Below are 19388 nucleotides of genomic sequence, written 5' to 3'. Positions count from 1 at the left end.
CAATCACTATCAATTCCAAATGCTGCCCTTTGGTCTCTCTATGGCCTCCAGAGTGTTCACCAAATGCATGGCAGTGGTAACAGCACACTTGAGACTGCAAGGATTCCGGGTGTTTTCATATTTAGACGATTGGCTCCTTACTGCCCCAACCAAGCATCTACTGGTTTCAGCCATTCATTACACTCTTTAACTAATGGAACACTTCAGGATAACAGTAAACAAAGACAAATGCAAGTGGACTCCTTCTCAAAGACTGGAGTTCATAGGTGCAAATTTTGATACTCAGTCTTGCCTAGTCTCCCTCCCACTCCACAGGCTGGAAAGACTCAGGTCTCAACTCCGGGTGATACTTTGTCAGGACAAAGCTCTGGCTTGGGCAGTCCTCAACTACTAGGGTCAATGGCAGCATCGATAACAATAGTTCCACTGTCAAGACTACACATGAGACTCCTACAGTGGCATTTGCTAATGCAGTGGTCCCCTTTGACTCAGCCTATGTCCTTTTAAATCAGGATAACAAATCAGTGCAAACAGGATTTAATTTGGTGGATGAAGCCAGAAGAGAACCTATGGAGTCACCCTTTCTCCCCCTCTCAGCCCAGAGCCATAGTGACCATGGATGCCTCTCTGATTGGGGAGCATTTCCAGGAAAGGACAGTCCAAGGCACTTAGTTACCCTTGGAGGCCAACCTGCATATCAATGTTCTAGAACAGAGAGCCGTGCTTCTAGTGTTGTAAGCATTTCAACCTGTTCTCACTTCAGGAATAATTGCCATCCAGTCTGACATGTCAGCAATCTGGTACATCAACAAACAAAGGGGAACAAAGTCCTACCCGATGTGTCAAGAGGCCATGAGAATTTGGCAAGGGGCGATAGCTTCCAACCGCCTTCTGACAGCAATGCACATTCCCACAGATTCCAACGTAATTGCAGACAAATTGAGCAGAGGCATTCTCCTGCCTCACGAGTGGTCCCTCAATCCTGTCGTAGTGACGAAGATCTTCAGTTGCTGGGGTCAGCCTTGTTGTGATCTGTTCGAGTCCCCTGCACATCACAAATGCAGCAGCTATTTTGCCCCAATTCCCCCCAGGGGTAGTCCCCAAGGGATGCTCTTGTGCATGATTGGCCCATGGGACTTCTTTATGCTTTACCCTCCCCTTCCTCTGATCCCACAATTATTAAGGAAGGCTCTTCAGTTGAAAAGCAGAATAATCCTCTTGCACCCTACTGGCCCTGACAAATTTGGTTTCCCCTTTCTTTGACCTCATCTAGTACATCAACCATGGATTCTGGATCCAACTCCAGAATTGCTGTCATATCCACAGGGGTCGATACATCTGAACATATTGAGCCTCAAGCTGACAGCTTGGTTCCTCCACTTCCAGTAATTGCCAGGCAAAGGAATCCATCCTCCCCTGTCCACCACATTCTTCTGGCTTCCCATAAACTACCCACCAGGAAACTTTAACTATGCAAGTGGAAAATATTCATAATTTGGTCTCGTAAAAAGGGAGTAAACCCATTTTCGGCTCTGCTTTCTATGTTGCTAAATTACTTATCTAATCTCTTTCATTCAGGAGCTGCAGCTTCAAATATTCAAGAACACTTGGTGGCACTCTCCAGTTTCCATAATGGTTTCAAGGACTCTTCCTTAATTTCACACCGCCTCTGTAAAATCAGGTGTTACACACATTTGGCCCCCCTTCAAACAGCCGATCGAGCCCTGGAGTTTGACATTAGTTCTACAATCCTTGACTCATCCCCCCCTTTGAATCTGCTGCCAATTGCGATCTGAAATTCTTATTCTGGAAAACTTTATTTTTGGTGGCCATTACCTCAGCAAGATGAATTTCTGAGTTGCAAGCTTTGTGCATAAAACATCCTTACATAATGTTCCATAAAGAGAGAGTATCACTCTGGACTAACCCCTCCTTTTTACCCAAAGTTATTTCTGACTTGACTATTAATCAAATTATCAATCTTCCAGTTTTCTTTCCAAATTTTATTAACAAAGGAGAGTATTCGTTTTACCCAAAGTTATTTCTGACTTAGGTTCACAGGTAGGTACTAGGCTATCAACCCAAGGGCCTACATATGCCTAGCCAACAAGGTTCCCTGGCTTACACCACCCAAGAAAGTTATCTCCTGTGCCACTGTTGAGCAGAGACACAGAAGTGATCCCTGGGGTGTATTTCCTATTTCCCATCCACTCATCAAGATTTTTCTTGAAGAGTGCTAATGAAGAACTTTGCTTGACAGAGAGGTAGCCTGTTCCACAGTATGGGAAGTCTCTGGGACAGGAATCTATCCCTCCAGCATGTTCTGTTTATTGTGGTGACAAGTATGGGAAGTCTCTGGGACAGGAATCTATCCCTCCAGCATGTCCTGTTGATTGTGGTGACAAGGTTTAGGTCCTTAGAGTGTGTAGCTCGGAGGGAATGGGATTTCTTTAGGTGTAGCATGTCCAACAGCTCTGGGTTTGACATAGCTTTATATGTTAGGCAGAGATCACCTCTGAGTAGGCTATCTGCTATGGAGTAAAGCTGGAGTTTTTTGAGGTGGTCAGTGTAGGACATTTGTTTGAGGCCAGTAATCCTCTTTGTGAGGTACTTCTGTAGCCTTTCCAGCTGCTGCAGATGTCTTGTGAGGTGCATTCCAAAAGGGGCGCTGTACTCTATAATGGGTCTAATGAATGTCGAGTAGAGGGGAACAATGACCTCTTTTTCCTGGATGAGAACCCTTTTATGATGAGGTGTGCCACGTAGAAGGACTTCCTGACTACTGTGGCAATGTGACTACTGTCCACCTGGGTCTCAAGGTCTCTTATCATGCATTCAGTGTTAAGTAGATTGCTGCCTATGTGGTAGTTCATGGGTACAGAGTTTTTACCAAAGGGGATAACACTGCACTTTTTGGCATTGAGCTTGAGGCCATGGAACTGACACCAGGCATCTATCTCAGCAAGGCCCTTCTGTAGGATGTCCACATCATTTGGGGACTTGACTATGGCTCCTAGTTTGCAGTCATCTGTGAACTTCATTAGCCAGAGGCCTTCTGTGTTAGCCTGTACTTCAGAGAAGTAGATACCAAACAGGAGAGGTCCCAGGACAGAACCCTGTGGCACTCCACTTGTCACTGCTTTGAAGTCAGATTTGGAGTCTGCAGCTTTTACAGTGTGGGTTCTGTCAGTAAGCCAGTTGGCAACCCATCTTGTGATGTAGGGATTTATACCTAATTTAGTGAGTTTAGCTAAAATTCCAGAACGGGGGATGGTGTCTAAAGCCTTGGCGAGGTCAAGATAGGCTGTGTGAACCACCTTACCCTCATCTACGGCTTTGGTGACTGCCTCAAAAAGTCGATCAGGTTCAGGAGGCATGATCTGCCTTTTACAAACCCGAACTGGGTGGGATCCAGAGTTTGGAGGTTACTAATGTCTTTGTTTATGAGTTCCCTGATGATACGTTCCATGGCCTTGCAGACCAGGGTCATCAGGCTAATAGGTCGATAGTTCCTGGGATCAGTGGTGGCTCCCACTTTGTGGAGTGGGATAACTGTTGCTGTGCGCCATTCAGTGAGAAGAAATTCTGATGCGAGGTTATTATTGAACATGGTGCTTAAGTGGGGAGCCAGTTCATTCTGAAGTTCATGTAAAACGCAGCCTGGGATGTTGTCCGGTCCCATGGATGCTGTGTTTTTGGCTTTAGAGAGTGCAGCTTTTACTTGTGTAGCTGTGATTACAGGGACTCTGCATTCTTCCTGTATAGATATGGGCCCTTTAGGGGGTGAGAGGGGTAAAGTTAGCACTGAATCTATCTGCCAGGATGTTGGCAATATCAGTTGGTTCTGTAATTTTCTTGCCTTTGTGCTGTAACTCAGAGCAGATCTGTGTGTTGCCATCAAGATTCTTGACATAGCTATAGAATGCTTTGTGGTTGTCCTTGGAATTAGTGGCAATTTTGTTTTCGTAGCTAGCTTTGGAGGATCTTACAAGGGATCTCAGCTTCATACTGAGGCTGACCAGGGAGCTCCTCCACTCATGGGATTTTACTCTCTTTTGCAACAGTTTCTTCCTTCTGTTGTACAGTTTGTTTATGGCAGGGGACCACCAGATTGGCTTCCTTTTTTTGGAGGATAGGGTCTTGGTTCTGTTTGGGATAGCACGATCCATACACTCGTGTAAGTGCTTATAAAATGCATTTGTGTAGGATTCAGCAGTTGTAACTGTATTGTCCATCTGCATGGGTGTCATGAAGTTCACCACTTCTGTCTTAAGAAGCATGAAGTTGGCTTTGGAGAAATTTTTTACTGTGGTTTCCTTAATGGGGGGTGGGGGCGGGATGTGGATATCAAGGGTGATTAGCTTAAGGTCAGATCAGATCAATGAGGAGTTGACTTCGGGTGTGGAACACTGGTCACTCATGTTAGTAATGACTAGGTCTAGGATATTGTTGCCCCTGGTGGGGGTGTGGATAAGTTGATCCAGGGCATTGCAGTTTATGAATTCCAGAAAGCGTTGAGCTAAGGCGTTGGTACACAAGTAGTTTTCCCAGTTAATAGTGGGGTAGCCCATTATTAGGGTGTTTGGTTGAACCATAATATTTTCCAGTACCATCAAGAAAAGAGGAGTGAGAATCCTGGGGCATGGTGGGGGATCTGTAGAAAGCTACAATTTGGATTGCAGTTTTGCCCAGAGTTGGTTGCACTTGGATAACCTCCAGATACATTATGCTGAGCAACTAGCCTGGAGGTGTGGATATCCTTAATGAATATGGACACACCTCTGCCTTTGGTGTTTCGGTCCAGGTTACATGGCCGAAAAGTGTGGTATGAGTTATAGCCTGGTAGTGCAGGGGTGCTCTCTGGAGCCTTGAACCAGGTCTCAGTCACTGCACAGATATCGATGCTCTCCATTTTAAGGAGTGCCTCAAGTGAGTGCATTTTGAGATTTAGACTTCTAGCACTGAGTAGCATTACCCTCAGATTTTGCTTGCCTGTTCCTGTTATGGTGGTGAATTTGTTATTTGAACCTTGCCTAAAAAAGGCACTATAGGGACAGCAAGAGCCTTAGCCAGTATCCAGAATCCCAGGGGCGACAGGTGCAGGCCATCTGTGGCAAAGCATCGTGGTCTGTCGACCATGTCATCCCAAGCAGACAGATACTGGATCCCCTTAGAATGACACCAGAAGCTTAGCCAATTGTTGAAGTCAATCATTTTGTCCTTGTACTGCGGTATCATTCTGGGCAATGGCAGAATGCTACTCAGGGCTAGGGTCATACCTGCCTGGGCTACAAGATCAGAGAGCTCTTCCAAGTCTCTTTTCATGTAGTCCAGGAAGGTACATTTTAGGTCATTCACACCAACATGGACATTGACAGAGCCATATTTGTACTTGTTGTGGAGTGACCTGAGTGCGTGGGTTATGTGGCGGATCCTGGCACCTGACAGGCAGCTGACAGTAACCTTCTCCTTGTTTAGCCTGGTGAGTGGGACATCAGTGTGCCTGACTACAGAGTCACCTATGACTAGTGTGTTGGGTACGTTGTTTTGCCTTATTGGCTGTGGTTGAGTGGCACACTGAGTCTGTGGGATATGTGTCATTTGGGTTGTGTTGGGGGATGGAGGTTGCTTGCGTTTCTGCTTTGGAGGTCCCTGTTGCTTAGACAGATTATTATTGAGAGCCTCCGCGAATGTTTATGTGTTACTATGTGTGGATTTTGGTGGTGTAGATTTAGTGAGACTATGTGATGAGTGTGGTGTGGTGCAAATGTTTACCTTCTCCTCATGACTGTCAAGTTCAGTCTTGGTTGGAGAGAGCTTTACCTCCAGTTTGTCTAGATAAGTGCATCTCTCACAGGTTGTAGTGATGGGTGGTAGGAGGAGAGGATTGTCTGTGTACATGAGGCAATTTGTACATTGCCTCAAGATGCCCAGATTCATCAGATAGACAGGAGAGAACACTGGGAGCTGACCCTTGGACATTATTTTATTTTTTATTTAGTTTATTTTACATTTGTTGACCGGGCTAGTCTAACTGGATACATGTCCATTTTCAGTACAGGCCCGGGGAGAAAAGCTCCAAGACACATACAAAATACAATACAGAAGGAAATAACAGTAAATATACATACAAAATACAACATAGACAGTAGTAGTAGTTAGAACAAGTAAATTTTAGTTAGAACAAAAAAAAAATTTTTTTTTTTCAAAAAATAGCAAATAATTAAACATTGTTAGAGAAATACTAACTACCATACTCCAACTGTGCATAGCAAGAACATTAAACAGCAAGGATAATATTTATGAGAGGATGTTATATACATATATTTATGAAATTCATTAGCAGTTTCATGGTATAAAGAAACTATAAGGGTAAGACTATGATGATGTACGGTAGTTATTGGTGAGAAGTAAGAAAGTTAGTCAGGATTAGTGCAGGAACATAACCAGTGTGTATTGAGGTATAGTTTGAGTTTCTTTTTAAAAAGTGTAAGAGAAGACAGAGTTGTGAGTTCAGTGGGTAGTAAATTCCATAGCTTTCCAACAGTATTAGAGAACAGGGAGACACCTGCTGAGTTGTTGGATCTGCAAGTGTTAAACAGTAGTTTGTTTGATGAGCATAAATTTTTTGCATTGCTGTAGGGGGTAAAGAGGCTTGAGAGTATTGGCGTATTGGTGGGTTGCTACAGGGTCTTGTGGGCTATAGCAAGCTGTAGAAATTGGAGATGGTGTAGAAACTCTAGCCAAACAAGTTGTTTTAGATTAAGGCAGTGGTGAGTTCTGAAAGGAGAGTCAGTAGCAAATCTGGCAATATTTTTATAGGATACTGCCAGTTTGTTGAGGTTGTTTTTAGAAAGATTCGTATAAATGGGTGAAGAAGCATAGAATAGAGTACAGATTAGGTGAGTACTGGCTATAGCAGTCCTGGCTACTGGTATAAGAAAGGGTTTGATTCTACAGAGGGATCCCAGTTTCTTGTTGACCATTTTTTATTGTACTGTTAATATGACTATCAAAGTTGAGGTTATTGTCTATTGTTATTCCAAGGAGTTTGGTAGTAGGGTCGGGAGAAATAACAGTACCATTGTTAGATGTAAGAGTGAAATGTATGGGGGTGGACTTACGGGTTGGTGAGAAGAGTAGCAGTTTAGTTTTTTTTGGGTTTAGGAGGAGGCAACGGTTTGTGAACCATTCTTCAAAAGTATTAAATGCTTTCTCGATAAGGGTCTGTAGTTCGATTTGAGAAGTGGCTGAGCAGATAATAATAGAGTCATCTGCATATTGAATGCAGGTAGTATGTGGAATTGCTGACTGAAGGTCATTAATAAAAATGGAAAATAGGAGAGGACCTAATATGAAGCCCTGAGGGACACCGAGGGAGATGGGAAGGAGATTAGAAAGATTGTTGTGCCAGAGTACAGCCTGCTGTCTGTTTTCTAAGTAAGATTTGAACCAATTTATGGCTAAGGGATCAAGTGATAGAGATTTCATTATAAGTAAAATGAGTTGGTGATTAACCATGTCAAAAGCTTTGGATAAATCAATGAATACAGCAGAGGAAAGAATAGTTTTGTTACTCTTATTGTTAATACAATCTGTGAATGATAGCAGGGCAGTGGTGGTACTGTGATAAGGTCTGAAGCCATGTTGACAGTTGGCAAGTAAGTTGTTTTGGAGAAGATGGTTAAGAAGTTGCTTACGGATACACTTTTCCATAATTTTTGCCAGAGGAGATAGCAGTGCTAAAGGACGAAAGTTAGAGAAGTCATAAGAATTTCCACTTTTGTGTAGTGGAATAATGTAAGAAATTTTCCAGATGGATGGGATATTGCCTTCACTTATGGTTCTATTGATCAGAATGGACATGGGGTAGGCAATGGCTTTAGCTCCTTTTTGGAGGTATTCTGCTGGGAGCTGGTCAGCTGAAGGGGTGGTAGGTTTAGTTTTTGGAGAAGGGAGCATACACTGGAAGTAGACACTGGTTGTAACTGAAATGATGGGGGAGGGTTTCAAGACGAAGTAGGCAGATTTGTGGTATCTGGAGATAGGTGACTAGCAAGAGTTTGGATGGCATTGGTAAAGAAAGAAATAAAGGCATTAGCAGTGTGAATGGGATTCTTAGGGTTGGAGCCTAGTGGGTTGGGAGTGATAGATTGTCCTGGGTAAAGAAGTTTGTTAATGGTGTTCCAGAACTTTTGAGGTTTCTTTTGATAGGTCTGCTGTGCTTGGAGGTAAAAGTTATTTTTGTCTAACACAATGGCTATTTTAGTGTAATTTCTAAGTTGCCTAAAGGTTTGGTGATCTATTGGATTTTTAGTAGTATGCCATTTTGTCCAGGATTTGTTTCTCAGAAGGATTTTTTGCCTAGTAGCATTAGAGAGCCAGGGGGCTGGTTTAGCTTTACATCTAACAGAGCGTGCTGGGGCATGGTGGTTCAGAATGGCTAGGAATGTTGTGTTGAAGTAGGCTACTGCTTCATCAAGTGGGAGAGATTTTAGTGGTGACCAATTACACTGATTAAGTTCTGTCTGGAAGAGTTGAAGGTTAAATTGCTTTTTGTTGCGTACTGTTCTGACAGTGTTAGGGTGAGGTAGGTTAGTTTTATATCTGATAATATAGGTTAGGGAGTGGTCACTTAGGTCATCTGGGAGGGTTCCTACTTTGTAAGTTTGATGAGGATTATTAGCAAGTATCCAGTCCAAGGTACTTGGGTTTATTAGTTCTGGTAGGGGAGTTAATAGTTTGTGAGAAGCCATATAAATTAATATGGGTGGTGGGGTGTGTATTACTACAGGACTGCCAGTGGATATTAAAGTCTCCTAGGATTATGATTTCTTGTTGGAGATTAATAGAAAGCCAGTTAAGGATATTTTCAAGGGTACTGATGTTGTTTCCCGGAGGCAGGTATAAACAAATAATATTTATAGCTTTGCAAGAGTTGACCTGAAATTTAGAGAGAAGTATTTCAGCTCTATTGTCTAAAGGTGGATTAAGGTCTACAGTGTTAAGTTTTAATTCTGCTTTATAGAGGATTGCGACCCCTCCTCCCTTTTTGGTGGTGCGATCTTTTCTAATGATATTGTAACCAGGTGGGGTTACTTCATTGTCTTTAACAGTAGGTTTTAGCCAAGTTTCAGATAAGCATAGGATATCAAATTGATGGACGTCTAGGAGGGTGTGTAGGTGAGGAATTTTATTGTTAATGCTGCATATATTGAGATGTGCTATGAGGAGAGAGTTAGAAGGCTTGGAGGGGGCTATGGAGCTGATAGTGTTTGGATTCCATTTTTCAGTGGTGGAGGTATGGTTTGTGCCAGGGTTAGGATGCATGTCCCCATCTAGTAGGGAGTGAAGGTATATAATGTGTTTAGGGTAAAGGGGTTTACTAAAGTAATCAGGCAGTTTTTTAATATTTTGATTGGTATATTTAATAGGTGCTAGTCTATGATATTTGGGAAGTAGGTAGCTGAGTTTGGATATGATGTTTAGGAAGTTTAGAGAGGTGGCTAGGGGTGGTGTAGAAGTGTGTTTGGAGGGGAAGGGAAGGGTGGAGTATAGAGATTGTTCATAGGAGGTTAGGAGATAGGCAGTTGTTAAGAGAAGGAAAGAGTGAGAGCAAGAGAAGTAATTGAAATAGGTGTGGGGTGGGAGATATGGACGTAGTGGGATTGATAAGTCGGAGGAGAATGATAGGTGAGGTTATTAGGGAGGCACGGAGATGAATATGTTGGTGGACATGCCTGAATAAAAAAATATTTTCCTCTAGATAAGTGAGGAAAGTGAGTACAAGAGCGGTTTTTCCCTAACCACGTGAGAGTGACTGTTAATCAAATGATCAATCTACCAGTTTTCTTTCCAAATTTTTCTAACAAAGGAGAATATTTACTACATTTGATTGATGTGCATAGACAATTGTGTTTTTATCTTGACAGAACTACAGTTGATATAAAAAGTTTACACATCCCTGTTAAAATGCCAGGTTTTTGTGATATAAAAAAATGAGACCACAATAAATAATTTCAAAACTTTTCCCACCTTTAATGTGACCTATAACCTGTACAATTCAATTGAAAAACAAACAAACCTATTAGGGGAAAAAATATAAAAAATAAAAAAACATACAATACGCTGGTTGCATAAGTGTGCACACCATTAAAACTAATATTTTCTTCTGTGTTCACACCCTTAAACTAATACTTTATTGAAACACCTTTTGATTGAATTACAGCATTCAAGTCTTCTTGGGTACACACCTGCCATCAATTAAGAGACTCAAATTAACCCCAAATAAAATTCAGCTGTCCTAGTAGGATTTTCCTGACATTTACTCAGTTGTCTGCTGCAGCAAAAGCCATGGTTTGCAGAGAGCTTACAAAGCATCAAAGGGATCTCATTGTTGAAAGGTATCAGTCAGGAGAAGGGTACAAAAACATTTCTACAGCATTGGATATACCGTGAAACACAGTGAAGACAGTCATCAAAAAGTGGAGAAAATATGGGCAACAGTGACGTTGCAAAGAACTGGACATCCCTCCAAAATAGATGAAAAGACAAGATGAAAACTGGTCAGGGAGGCTGCCAAGAGACCTACAGCAATGCAGAAGGAGCTGCAGGAATTTCTGGCAAGTACTGGTTGTGCTACATATGACAACAATCTCTTGTATTCTCCATATGTCTGGACTATGGGTTAGGGTTGCAAGACCGAAACCTTTACTTACACAGAAAAACATCCAGGGCTGGCTAAAATTTGCAAAACAATACATCAAGTCTCCCAAAAGCATGTGGGAAAATGTGTTATGGTATGATGACACCAAGGTTGAACTTCTTGGCCACAATTCGAAAAGGTACGTTTGGCACAAAAACAACACTTTGCATCACCAAAAGAACACCATCCCCATGGTGAAGCATAGTGGTGGCAGTATCATGCTTTGGGGTTGCTTTTCTTCAGCTGGAACTGGGGCTTTAGTCAAGGTAGAGGGAATTATGAACAGTTCCAAATACCAGTCACTTTTGGCCCAAAACCTTCAGGCATCTGCTAGAAAGCTGAAGATGAAGAGGAATTTCACCTTTCAACATGACAATGACCCCAAGCATACATCCAAATCAACAAAAGAATGGCTTCACCAGAAGAAAATTTAAAGTTTGGAATAGGCCGGCCAGAGCCCAGACCTAAATCCAATAGAAAATCTGTGATGTGACCTGACGAGGGCTGTGCGCAAGAGATGCCCTCGCAATCTGACAGATTTGGAGCGCTTTTGCAAGGAAAAGTGGGCAAATATTGCCAAGTCAAGGTATGCCATGCTGATAGACTCCTACCCAAGAAGGCTGAATGCTGTAATTAAATCAAAAGGTGCTTTAACAAAGTATTATTTTAAGGGTGTGCACACTTATGCAACCAGCGTATTGTACTTTTTTTATTTTTTATATTTTTCCCCTAACAGACTTGTTTTTCAATTGAGTTGTACAGGTTATAGGTCACATTAAAGGTGGGAAAAGTTTTGAAATTATTTACTGTGGTCTCATTTTTTATATCATAAAAACCTGGCATTTTAACAGGAGTGTGTAAACTTTTTATATCCACTAAGTTATTACGAAAATTTGACCAGTTATTTGTATCATTCTCAGGACCAAGACTGGGGAGACCTCTTTCCAAAGATACTTTGTCTAAATGGTTGAGAGATTGCATTTGCTTCATTTATCAATGGAACAAAGCTTCCTTACCATCTAAAGTCAAAGCGCATTCAACCAGATCAGTCACAACATCTGTTGCTTTCCAAGCAAGAGCTTCTATGGATGACATTTGTGCAGCAGCAACATGGTCTACCCCTCATACCTTTATCACTCATTACAAATTGGATATGGTCTCCAGGGGAGCTTCCTTTGGTTCAATGGTACTCAGGAAAATTCTTCCATAGGGCCTCCCAGGAAACAAAGTAGCTAGGGACTCTGTCCCATCAGTAAGAAATGAATGAAGATTAACATCATCAGATAAAGAAGTTACATTTTTACCGTAACGTTCCATCTGTGCTGTTGATCTTCATTCATTCATTACAACCCACCCACCATCCCCCTCCGAAAGAATCCTTGAGGTTCGGATATGGTCCTAGCCTATGATAGGTAAGTTACTCAGATAAAGCCTTCGCTTTCTTTCTTTCTTCCTTACAGACAAACTCGATCTGAGGTAATATAGAGAGGGGCACTATGGGTAAAAGCTCAGCTTGAGAGTTTTTTTTTGGCTGGTGCGAGCTTGTTATAATGGCCAATTCGGTTCTGAGGACGGAACAGATACCCATCAGTAATACATGAATGAAGATCAACAACACAGATGGAACATTATGGTAGGAACATAACTTCTTTTTTTTTTGCAAATACTTGGTTTGGTTCCTGTATCTGGAAAGGGATGCACTGCAACAGAAACTCTAAGAGGTCCACCTTCAGCAAAGACAAAGCTGTCTAGGATTATCACTTTGGCAGGCAGGTCCTTGGAATACGGTGACAACAGAATTTCAGACAATATGTCAGAGGTAGGACACATGGGTGGACCAGTGAAACTGCGAATGTCTGCAGCTGTGCAAGGTTATGGGAGGATTGTCCTCCTGGTTTAGTTCATACCCTGCACTTGCTTTTATGCATATGTGCAGCTGTAACTTTGTACTTCTGCATATGTGCAAACCTGTGAGTACCATTTCAGACTTCTGCTTGCTTGTATGAATATGTGTATCTTCCACTTTCAACCTTAAGGCATTGAAAACAATAGCACTTACCTTTAAAAATCATAGCAAATGGTCTAAAAGAGGATCACTTTCTTATTTTTCACAATAGAAGGCCTTTATATACAAGACCCTATACAGTTAATGACACTGAATCTTTCTATAGGGTTAGTTTATGTATTTAATAAAGTATGCACCCATAAACTGGTACAGTTATGACTTTATGAGGATCATCATAAAACTAGGAGGAGCAAGGCTGTCTCTGAGGAAGAAAACCATAGAAGTTGAGAGACATGATTTAGATCCAAAAAGGCATCTGCATTCTATTCAAGCAAACAGACGAGTGAGAGATCTAAATGTGTTCTCAGATCTGGGTCTGCAGCAAGGAAAAAGTGATATAAATTAGCTTAGCAACCACAACAGTATTACTTAAACTGGAAAGCCACTGGCTCAGATTACATTATTCATTCTGTTTCACTCTACAATCTGTAAATTAATCTGTTTTCAGATCTAGAAACAGGAAGAAAGTGAACAAGTTTATTTTGTTTTTATTTACCTTCTCTTTCTCCTTCTTTCTGTCCCCTATCTGTCTCTTCCAGGAAGTACTCAAAAGCATTGCCTTTTTGTCACTTGGAGGTGTTGCACTCTCCTAGAATAGTAACCAGCAAAGACTAATGTGACAATCATGGATCACAAATTACAAATGCTTACCACTGCCTTTCCAATATTTATAAACAAGTAATGTTTGCCTAATAATATAGAATACAGCCTTGGGAGCACAGCAGGCACACAGTGTCATTCACATGCTGTAGCTTGTGAGATCTGCATTTTCGCATATCAGAACATGCACAACAAAAACAAAGCAGGATTTTGAATTCTCTGCAGCATCTCTTACCTTGCTCTCTCCCTGGTGTCGCTGCTGTTTGTTGTTTTGGTGGACTCTGTGGAGTAACCTGTTCCTCTCTTTTCTTGTTCTTAGACTTTTCTTCTTCTCCTTTAACTGAAGAGAAGCATGAGATTTGAATGTCGTGTTGTTTGGGATTCTCTATGCACAACTATTAACCACTTTACCAGTAATGACACTTTGGCTTTCAGTCATAGTTAGGAATGTAAGAAACAGTGTCAAGTGTAAACTTCTAAAGTAGTACTTGTTTGATGAGGTTAAAAAAAAAAATGGATGCTTTCATACAGTACATTTCTGCAGACAATTTGTCTGCTGCATATTTATACAAAACAATGAACTCAGGACATGGATGGGACAAGTGTTTCCCAAAATGAACAGCACAGAAGTCCCACACTTGACATTAGTTACTCTCCTTTCCTACTTTAAGCACAAAAAAATGCAAGGCAAAAATAAAGCATGTGACAGAAGTACAAATTCAGTTTCAGTAGTCAGCTGGGGTCCCTTCTGTGTGGAGTCTTTATGCTATCCCTGCGGACATACAGGTTTTCTCCAGGTGCTCCGATTTCCTCCATATTCCAAATACATGCAGTAGGTGGACTGGACATTCTAAATTGGCCATAGCGGAGTGTGTGTGTGTGCGAGTGAGTGTACGAATGAAGTACCGCAGAAGGGCTAGCCACCTGGCAGTGTAAAATCTTGGCTCGAGATAATTGTCACTGCTGAAGTGACTCCCTGACCCCATGTGCAAAAAATGGGAAAAGGGCTTGAGGATGGATGGATAAAAAAAAACAGTTATATATCAGTATGTATCCATTGCCACATAAAACAGATTAGGGTGTTTTGGGCCAAGTAACAACACACACAGCTGAGAAAGTCACACTCAGCAGGGATGACTACAAAGTAATTGTGGGTGCTGTGAAGCGCACTTTTGGTTAACATCAAAGATCAAAACAATACTAATTTCACAAACTTTAATCATACTTTGACTTACAAGATGGGGCCATTTCCATCATTGTATTAGAAACCCAAACGACTTAGAGAAATTAAACTGACAGGAGACAAAAAAAAGTTTCCATGACACTGTCATTGACAGAGATGAAAACAGCAGTACTGAGCTGTATATCAGACTCTAATGTACTCTGTTCTGCAAAAACCCTACAAACAGGTGCCCAGCCATTCTGAAACTGTGTAAGTAAACTAAAGCAGAAGGAGTGTAAATAAGCCTCTACAAACTGTCATGGTTTGTGTACCCTTACAGCTCCATATTACACATGGTTTAAGTGACCCTTACTCCTTACCCCTCACTCCCACTCCAATCTATTTGCAAAACAAAAAGAATCTAGAAAAAATATCCAAAAGTCTTTTCCTTGCTGGCTGCAAAAGACCTTCTGGATGGATATTTTAAATGGAGCTTTTGTACTGTTTTCCTTTCCTGTGCCTTTTGATGGGGTGGTACATCTGGCAGGAGAAATTCTGAGAGGGGAGATGGAAATGGATGGATAAGTGATAGTCTCTGGTTATAGTCTCCCTTGTTGACGGCTTCTTGTTATTATAAAGCAGTCTGGAGTGTACATGGAGATCATTTGTCTGACTCCTTCCAAAGACAAAAGATTGGTAGAGGAGTTGGTAATACTGCATACTCCTCAAGCTGGCCACTGTCACCCTAAATGTACCAAGATCTATGGCTTCTGGGCCAATCACCTTACTTAACTCCAAACAGGGAAGGATGCTTGAATCCAGCAGAAGTCTGCTTCTACTGAGGTTGCAGGTTTTGTGGAACTATAGTCTCCATTGTCTCCTCTGCATTCTCAGAAGGAATGCTAAGGAAGGTGAACTTCATTCCAGCACCTTTATGGGTCTCAACCTTTTCAATCATACCTTGGTTTTCATCTACTTCCAGTCTAAACAACAGAGATCCCTTATATAAAAGTTACCTTGGTGTCCTTGGTGAGAGCAATAAAATGAAGCAAAAAATGCAGGCAAATGGCAATGCCAGATCTGGCTACCCTTGCAGCCCCATCCATGACATTACATACAATATGCCATCTGTACTGTGATTTGAATGCCACTTTCAAGAATGCTTCAGGAAGTCTATCAGAAGCATGTTATGTTTTATCCAGCAGGGCTCTTTAAAATGCAACAATTGTACAACATAGTTTAGCATCCTCAAGGACAATGTGGAAAAACAAACACGCTCTTCTCGAAGTGATCCATAGTCCTGGATTCCTCATTATGAGACAGGCAACAGGAGCTTGATGAGGAGGGCTCCTTTATAAGGTAGCTGGTGAAAATGTAATGTTTGGCTTCAGTTTATCATCTCACAGGAAAATTGCTTAGTGGTGGGCATATCCAATCAGCCTTTCTAGGAACTAGGTTTACAGTGACAGATTGTTCCCATGCAAAGGATGCAGCATCACACAGATGTCAATCAAAAGGGACATCATCCAGGAATATTGTTCCAATGCTCAACAAGCCTCTCTTTTCTTGCATTAAGTGGAAACTTTTGTCAAATAAGTCCTTTGGAGGTGACTAGCTCTCCCCTCTTCCTCCACACTTTCCATGACGAAGTTTAGTTTAAGCTTCAAGTGGTCAGTTTTAAAGATACATTTCTTCGATCTCTTTGGATTCGGGGACTCAATCTGAGAAGAAGTAGATCTCTTTACTGTCTGTCCAGACATAGTTTGGGGTTACTGCTAAAGAGAACCGCAGAGTAGAGACAGGCAGTGGAGGAAAAGGAAGCAGAGAAACCAAAATGAGGCCACTGCAGTTGGGAATAATGTGTCTGGACAGGGGTCATAATTAAAGAAGAAGAGAATTCCCTAGGGAAGAAGAATGAACTTAGTGAGCTGTGCCTGACCAAACCCCACCTGAACCTTGGAAAGTCAATGCCTAAACATCAGACATTAGTGGAAAGGGAACAAACTGAAAAAATGACATTTGAAAAAAGTATCACAGGCAGGGCCTGGATCCGTGGCATAGAGGGATGAAACCCTAAAATCCAGACAAACCAAAAGTGATTAGTAATTTAGATACTGAAGGAGCTGAACAGGAGGGGGAGGCTGTGAGTGGCCAATACCAGCTTTCTGATTATGGGGGATGGAGGTAGACTCATCCGATGTAATGGCAGTATCTAGTGGACAGGGCAGTGTGCAGGATACACTGAACAGGCCACAGAAGTCAGCTTGGTGCTTGTCAAACCACATTTGTGTTGTAGCATTCATGAGGCATATATGGGAACATGCAAGCCCACAACAGAATGTACTGCAGGCCTTCAGATCTGCGAGTCTGCAAGTCATCTACCAGGGGAGGGGTTAGGGGCAAAAATAAGAAAAACACTGATGACTGCCTGGATGATACCCTCCTATGACTGCCTCTCACCCCACAAGGGAACAAATGGGTTAACTGAGTGTACGAGAACTGATTGCTGACAGACAGCAGGGAAATAAAAAAATACAGAAAAAATACAAATAAACAAATAAGTAGGATCAGTGTCAAGTAAGCCAGTTGCAGATATACTGATGTTTTAAACAAGATAGCTAGCAACTGAGTGTTATGGCAGGTCATCTCCTGGAATACTGGTGCCTGAGACACCACTATCTGAAAGACTGGCCCTGAACAAGTTGACACCTGGTAAAAAAGGCATTAATGAGGCAGCTCTCAGAAGTCCTTGACCTACAGGAATGGACACCAGGCCATGAGATAACATGCTTGCTTCTAATTTTACTATGGCCACAGCCAAGAGGTCATAGTCAATGAAAGGTAAAGCAGAAAACTTCTTACTTAAGGGAGGAGATGGAAGCAATACAACTGGAGAAAAAAAAACACGATGCATATTAAAAGCCTTATTATTTTTCTAGCTAGTGTTCCATGGCATCAGATATTACTATTAACCTGCATGTTACATCCCTTTACAAACACTACGTTAGATGTTGTGCAGTTAGATTTAGGTATAATGATTGGCATAAGCTTTCACATCATGAATGTGTCTACCTCTTACAGTTTAACATGTCATGTATGTGCCCTGGGCAGGAATATATACTTCTGAGGTAAATAAGTAAGAGCTGCTTTCAGCAAGAATCTTTTCTGCATTCTGACTTTGAGTGCAAGACTCACTATGCCTGTCAGTATTAATTCCCTTAAAGAAACCTGAACCTTATTCACACACTGCTATATATGTGAAATTACCTTTATGCTACAGAAGAACTATATACTATATTTACCGCTTGCTTAATATAATTTAAAACAATATATACTATCACTTTGCTAGGTAAATAATGTCAGATATACAGAAAAATGAACCTTCAAAGAAAACAGCAGCAATGACATCAACTGAGCACCAACACTTAGTTATGTACAGTCATTATATCAGAATGGTTTCTCCATCAGTCCTCCAAACCAATAGTATTTTACAAATACCAGGTTGGGTAGGAGTGCCATTTTTCAGCTTTTACATCAGAAGACTAAGTGTCACTGGATTGCACCTCAGACACAAAACCTGAGTCTGATCAGGAGCAGAGATAAGCAGATTGAATCAGTTTTCTCTAAGACACTTGAATAACTTCCTCAGTTTATGGCTTAGGTAACAGTTCTTCTCTCTTTCTTTTGATTATTGTCAGTTTGCACTCTACTTCAATAGCTTTTGAATTTGGCAGTTTCAACAAATGCTTTCTATTCCTTTCACATATATGCATATGAGGCCCTGCACCTAAGATGTCAGAAGATGTCAGAAGTTCTGAATAACCAAGCTCTGTGCCTTGTACTTGATTCATGGTTCTGGAAGAATTCTGCCTCATCCCCACTCTTTTTCTTTTTCTTAAAATAGAATTTTTGTCACTGGTGTTTCTCTTCCTGTAATTCTATGGCAGTTTATATGCTAACTCAGTAAAATTAGAGTAAATGAGATAGATAAATTAGATTTGAGACAATGGCACATTAGTATCTATATTAGAAACAACACTATAATGCTAATGCTGTCTTCCAAGATGGTTCACGTTGAGTTACAGCTTAATTCTAGCTCTCCCAGTATGAAAAAAAGAAACTGAGAAGAGAGAGCCAATGAACTTGTATTTCTGGGTACATTACAGTTAACTGGCTAGTAAGTGCACTGCCTGGATTCCAGGAAAAAAAAGAAATAGAGGACCTGAAAGAAAATCAGTTACAAAAGGTGAGGAAAAACACAGACTGGGAAAAATTCTGCAGTTACACAGCAAAAAGCAGTGCAAGCTATAGACATGACTTTCAGTGATCTAGAGGAAAATATATGACTGCTGTACTCAGACCCGATTAAAATAAACAAAACACTGATGGACTACAGTATATCAACTCAAATAACAGAAGGCTAGAAAAAATGAAAGAAGCTTTAAACATATATAGAGATGAGGTGATAAAACTGGAAAAATCAGAGGCTAAAATGAAGAAAAGGCTGGCTTATTATGAAACTGCTCAAGAAGAGATCTTTCAAAAAATAACAGAATTCAAAGACAGAGCACATAGGAAAAACCTGAGATTTTCTGCTCTACCAGAGAAGTTGGAAGGAACAGACTGTATTAATTTTATGAAAGTGTAAATAAGCAACTGGACTGGTATTCCACATCAGGAGTTAATTGAAAGAGCACATTGTGTGTATACTCCACACCTGGCCATGAAAAAGCTATCTAGTTGTTTAACAGTAAAGATGCAACCCTACCTGCAGAAGGAGTTGATTCTGACAAAACTGTGGTAAAAGGACAGAGTACTAAAAGTGGGAGATAGCAGAGTGTTTGTGAAAAATGATG

General features: G+C 41.2%; 1 protein-coding gene across 1 annotated transcript in view; it reads right to left on the bottom strand.

Annotated features, from left to right (window-relative positions):
• Positions 1–19388, bottom strand: part of LOC122791459 (cytosolic carboxypeptidase 2-like) — a 783816-nt gene that overhangs the window by 110388 nt on the left and 654040 nt on the right. Inside the window, exons 14-15 of the mRNA XM_044059204.1 lie at positions 13606–13710; positions 13267–13359 (exon numbers count right to left, since the gene is read on the bottom strand). Coding sequence (XP_043915139.1) covers positions 13267–13359; positions 13606–13710 — 198 coding nt within the window. The remainder of the gene's footprint in view (positions 1–13266; positions 13360–13605; positions 13711–19388) is intronic.

Source organism: Protopterus annectens, chromosome 17.part0 (genome assembly GCF_019279795.1).
Source record: "Protopterus annectens isolate FY-2018-M chromosome 17.part0, PAN1.0, whole genome shotgun sequence".
Lineage (NCBI taxonomy): Eukaryota > Metazoa > Chordata > Ceratodontiformes > Protopteridae > Protopterus > Protopterus annectens.
This window is presented reverse-complemented; position numbering and strand designations above follow the sequence as displayed.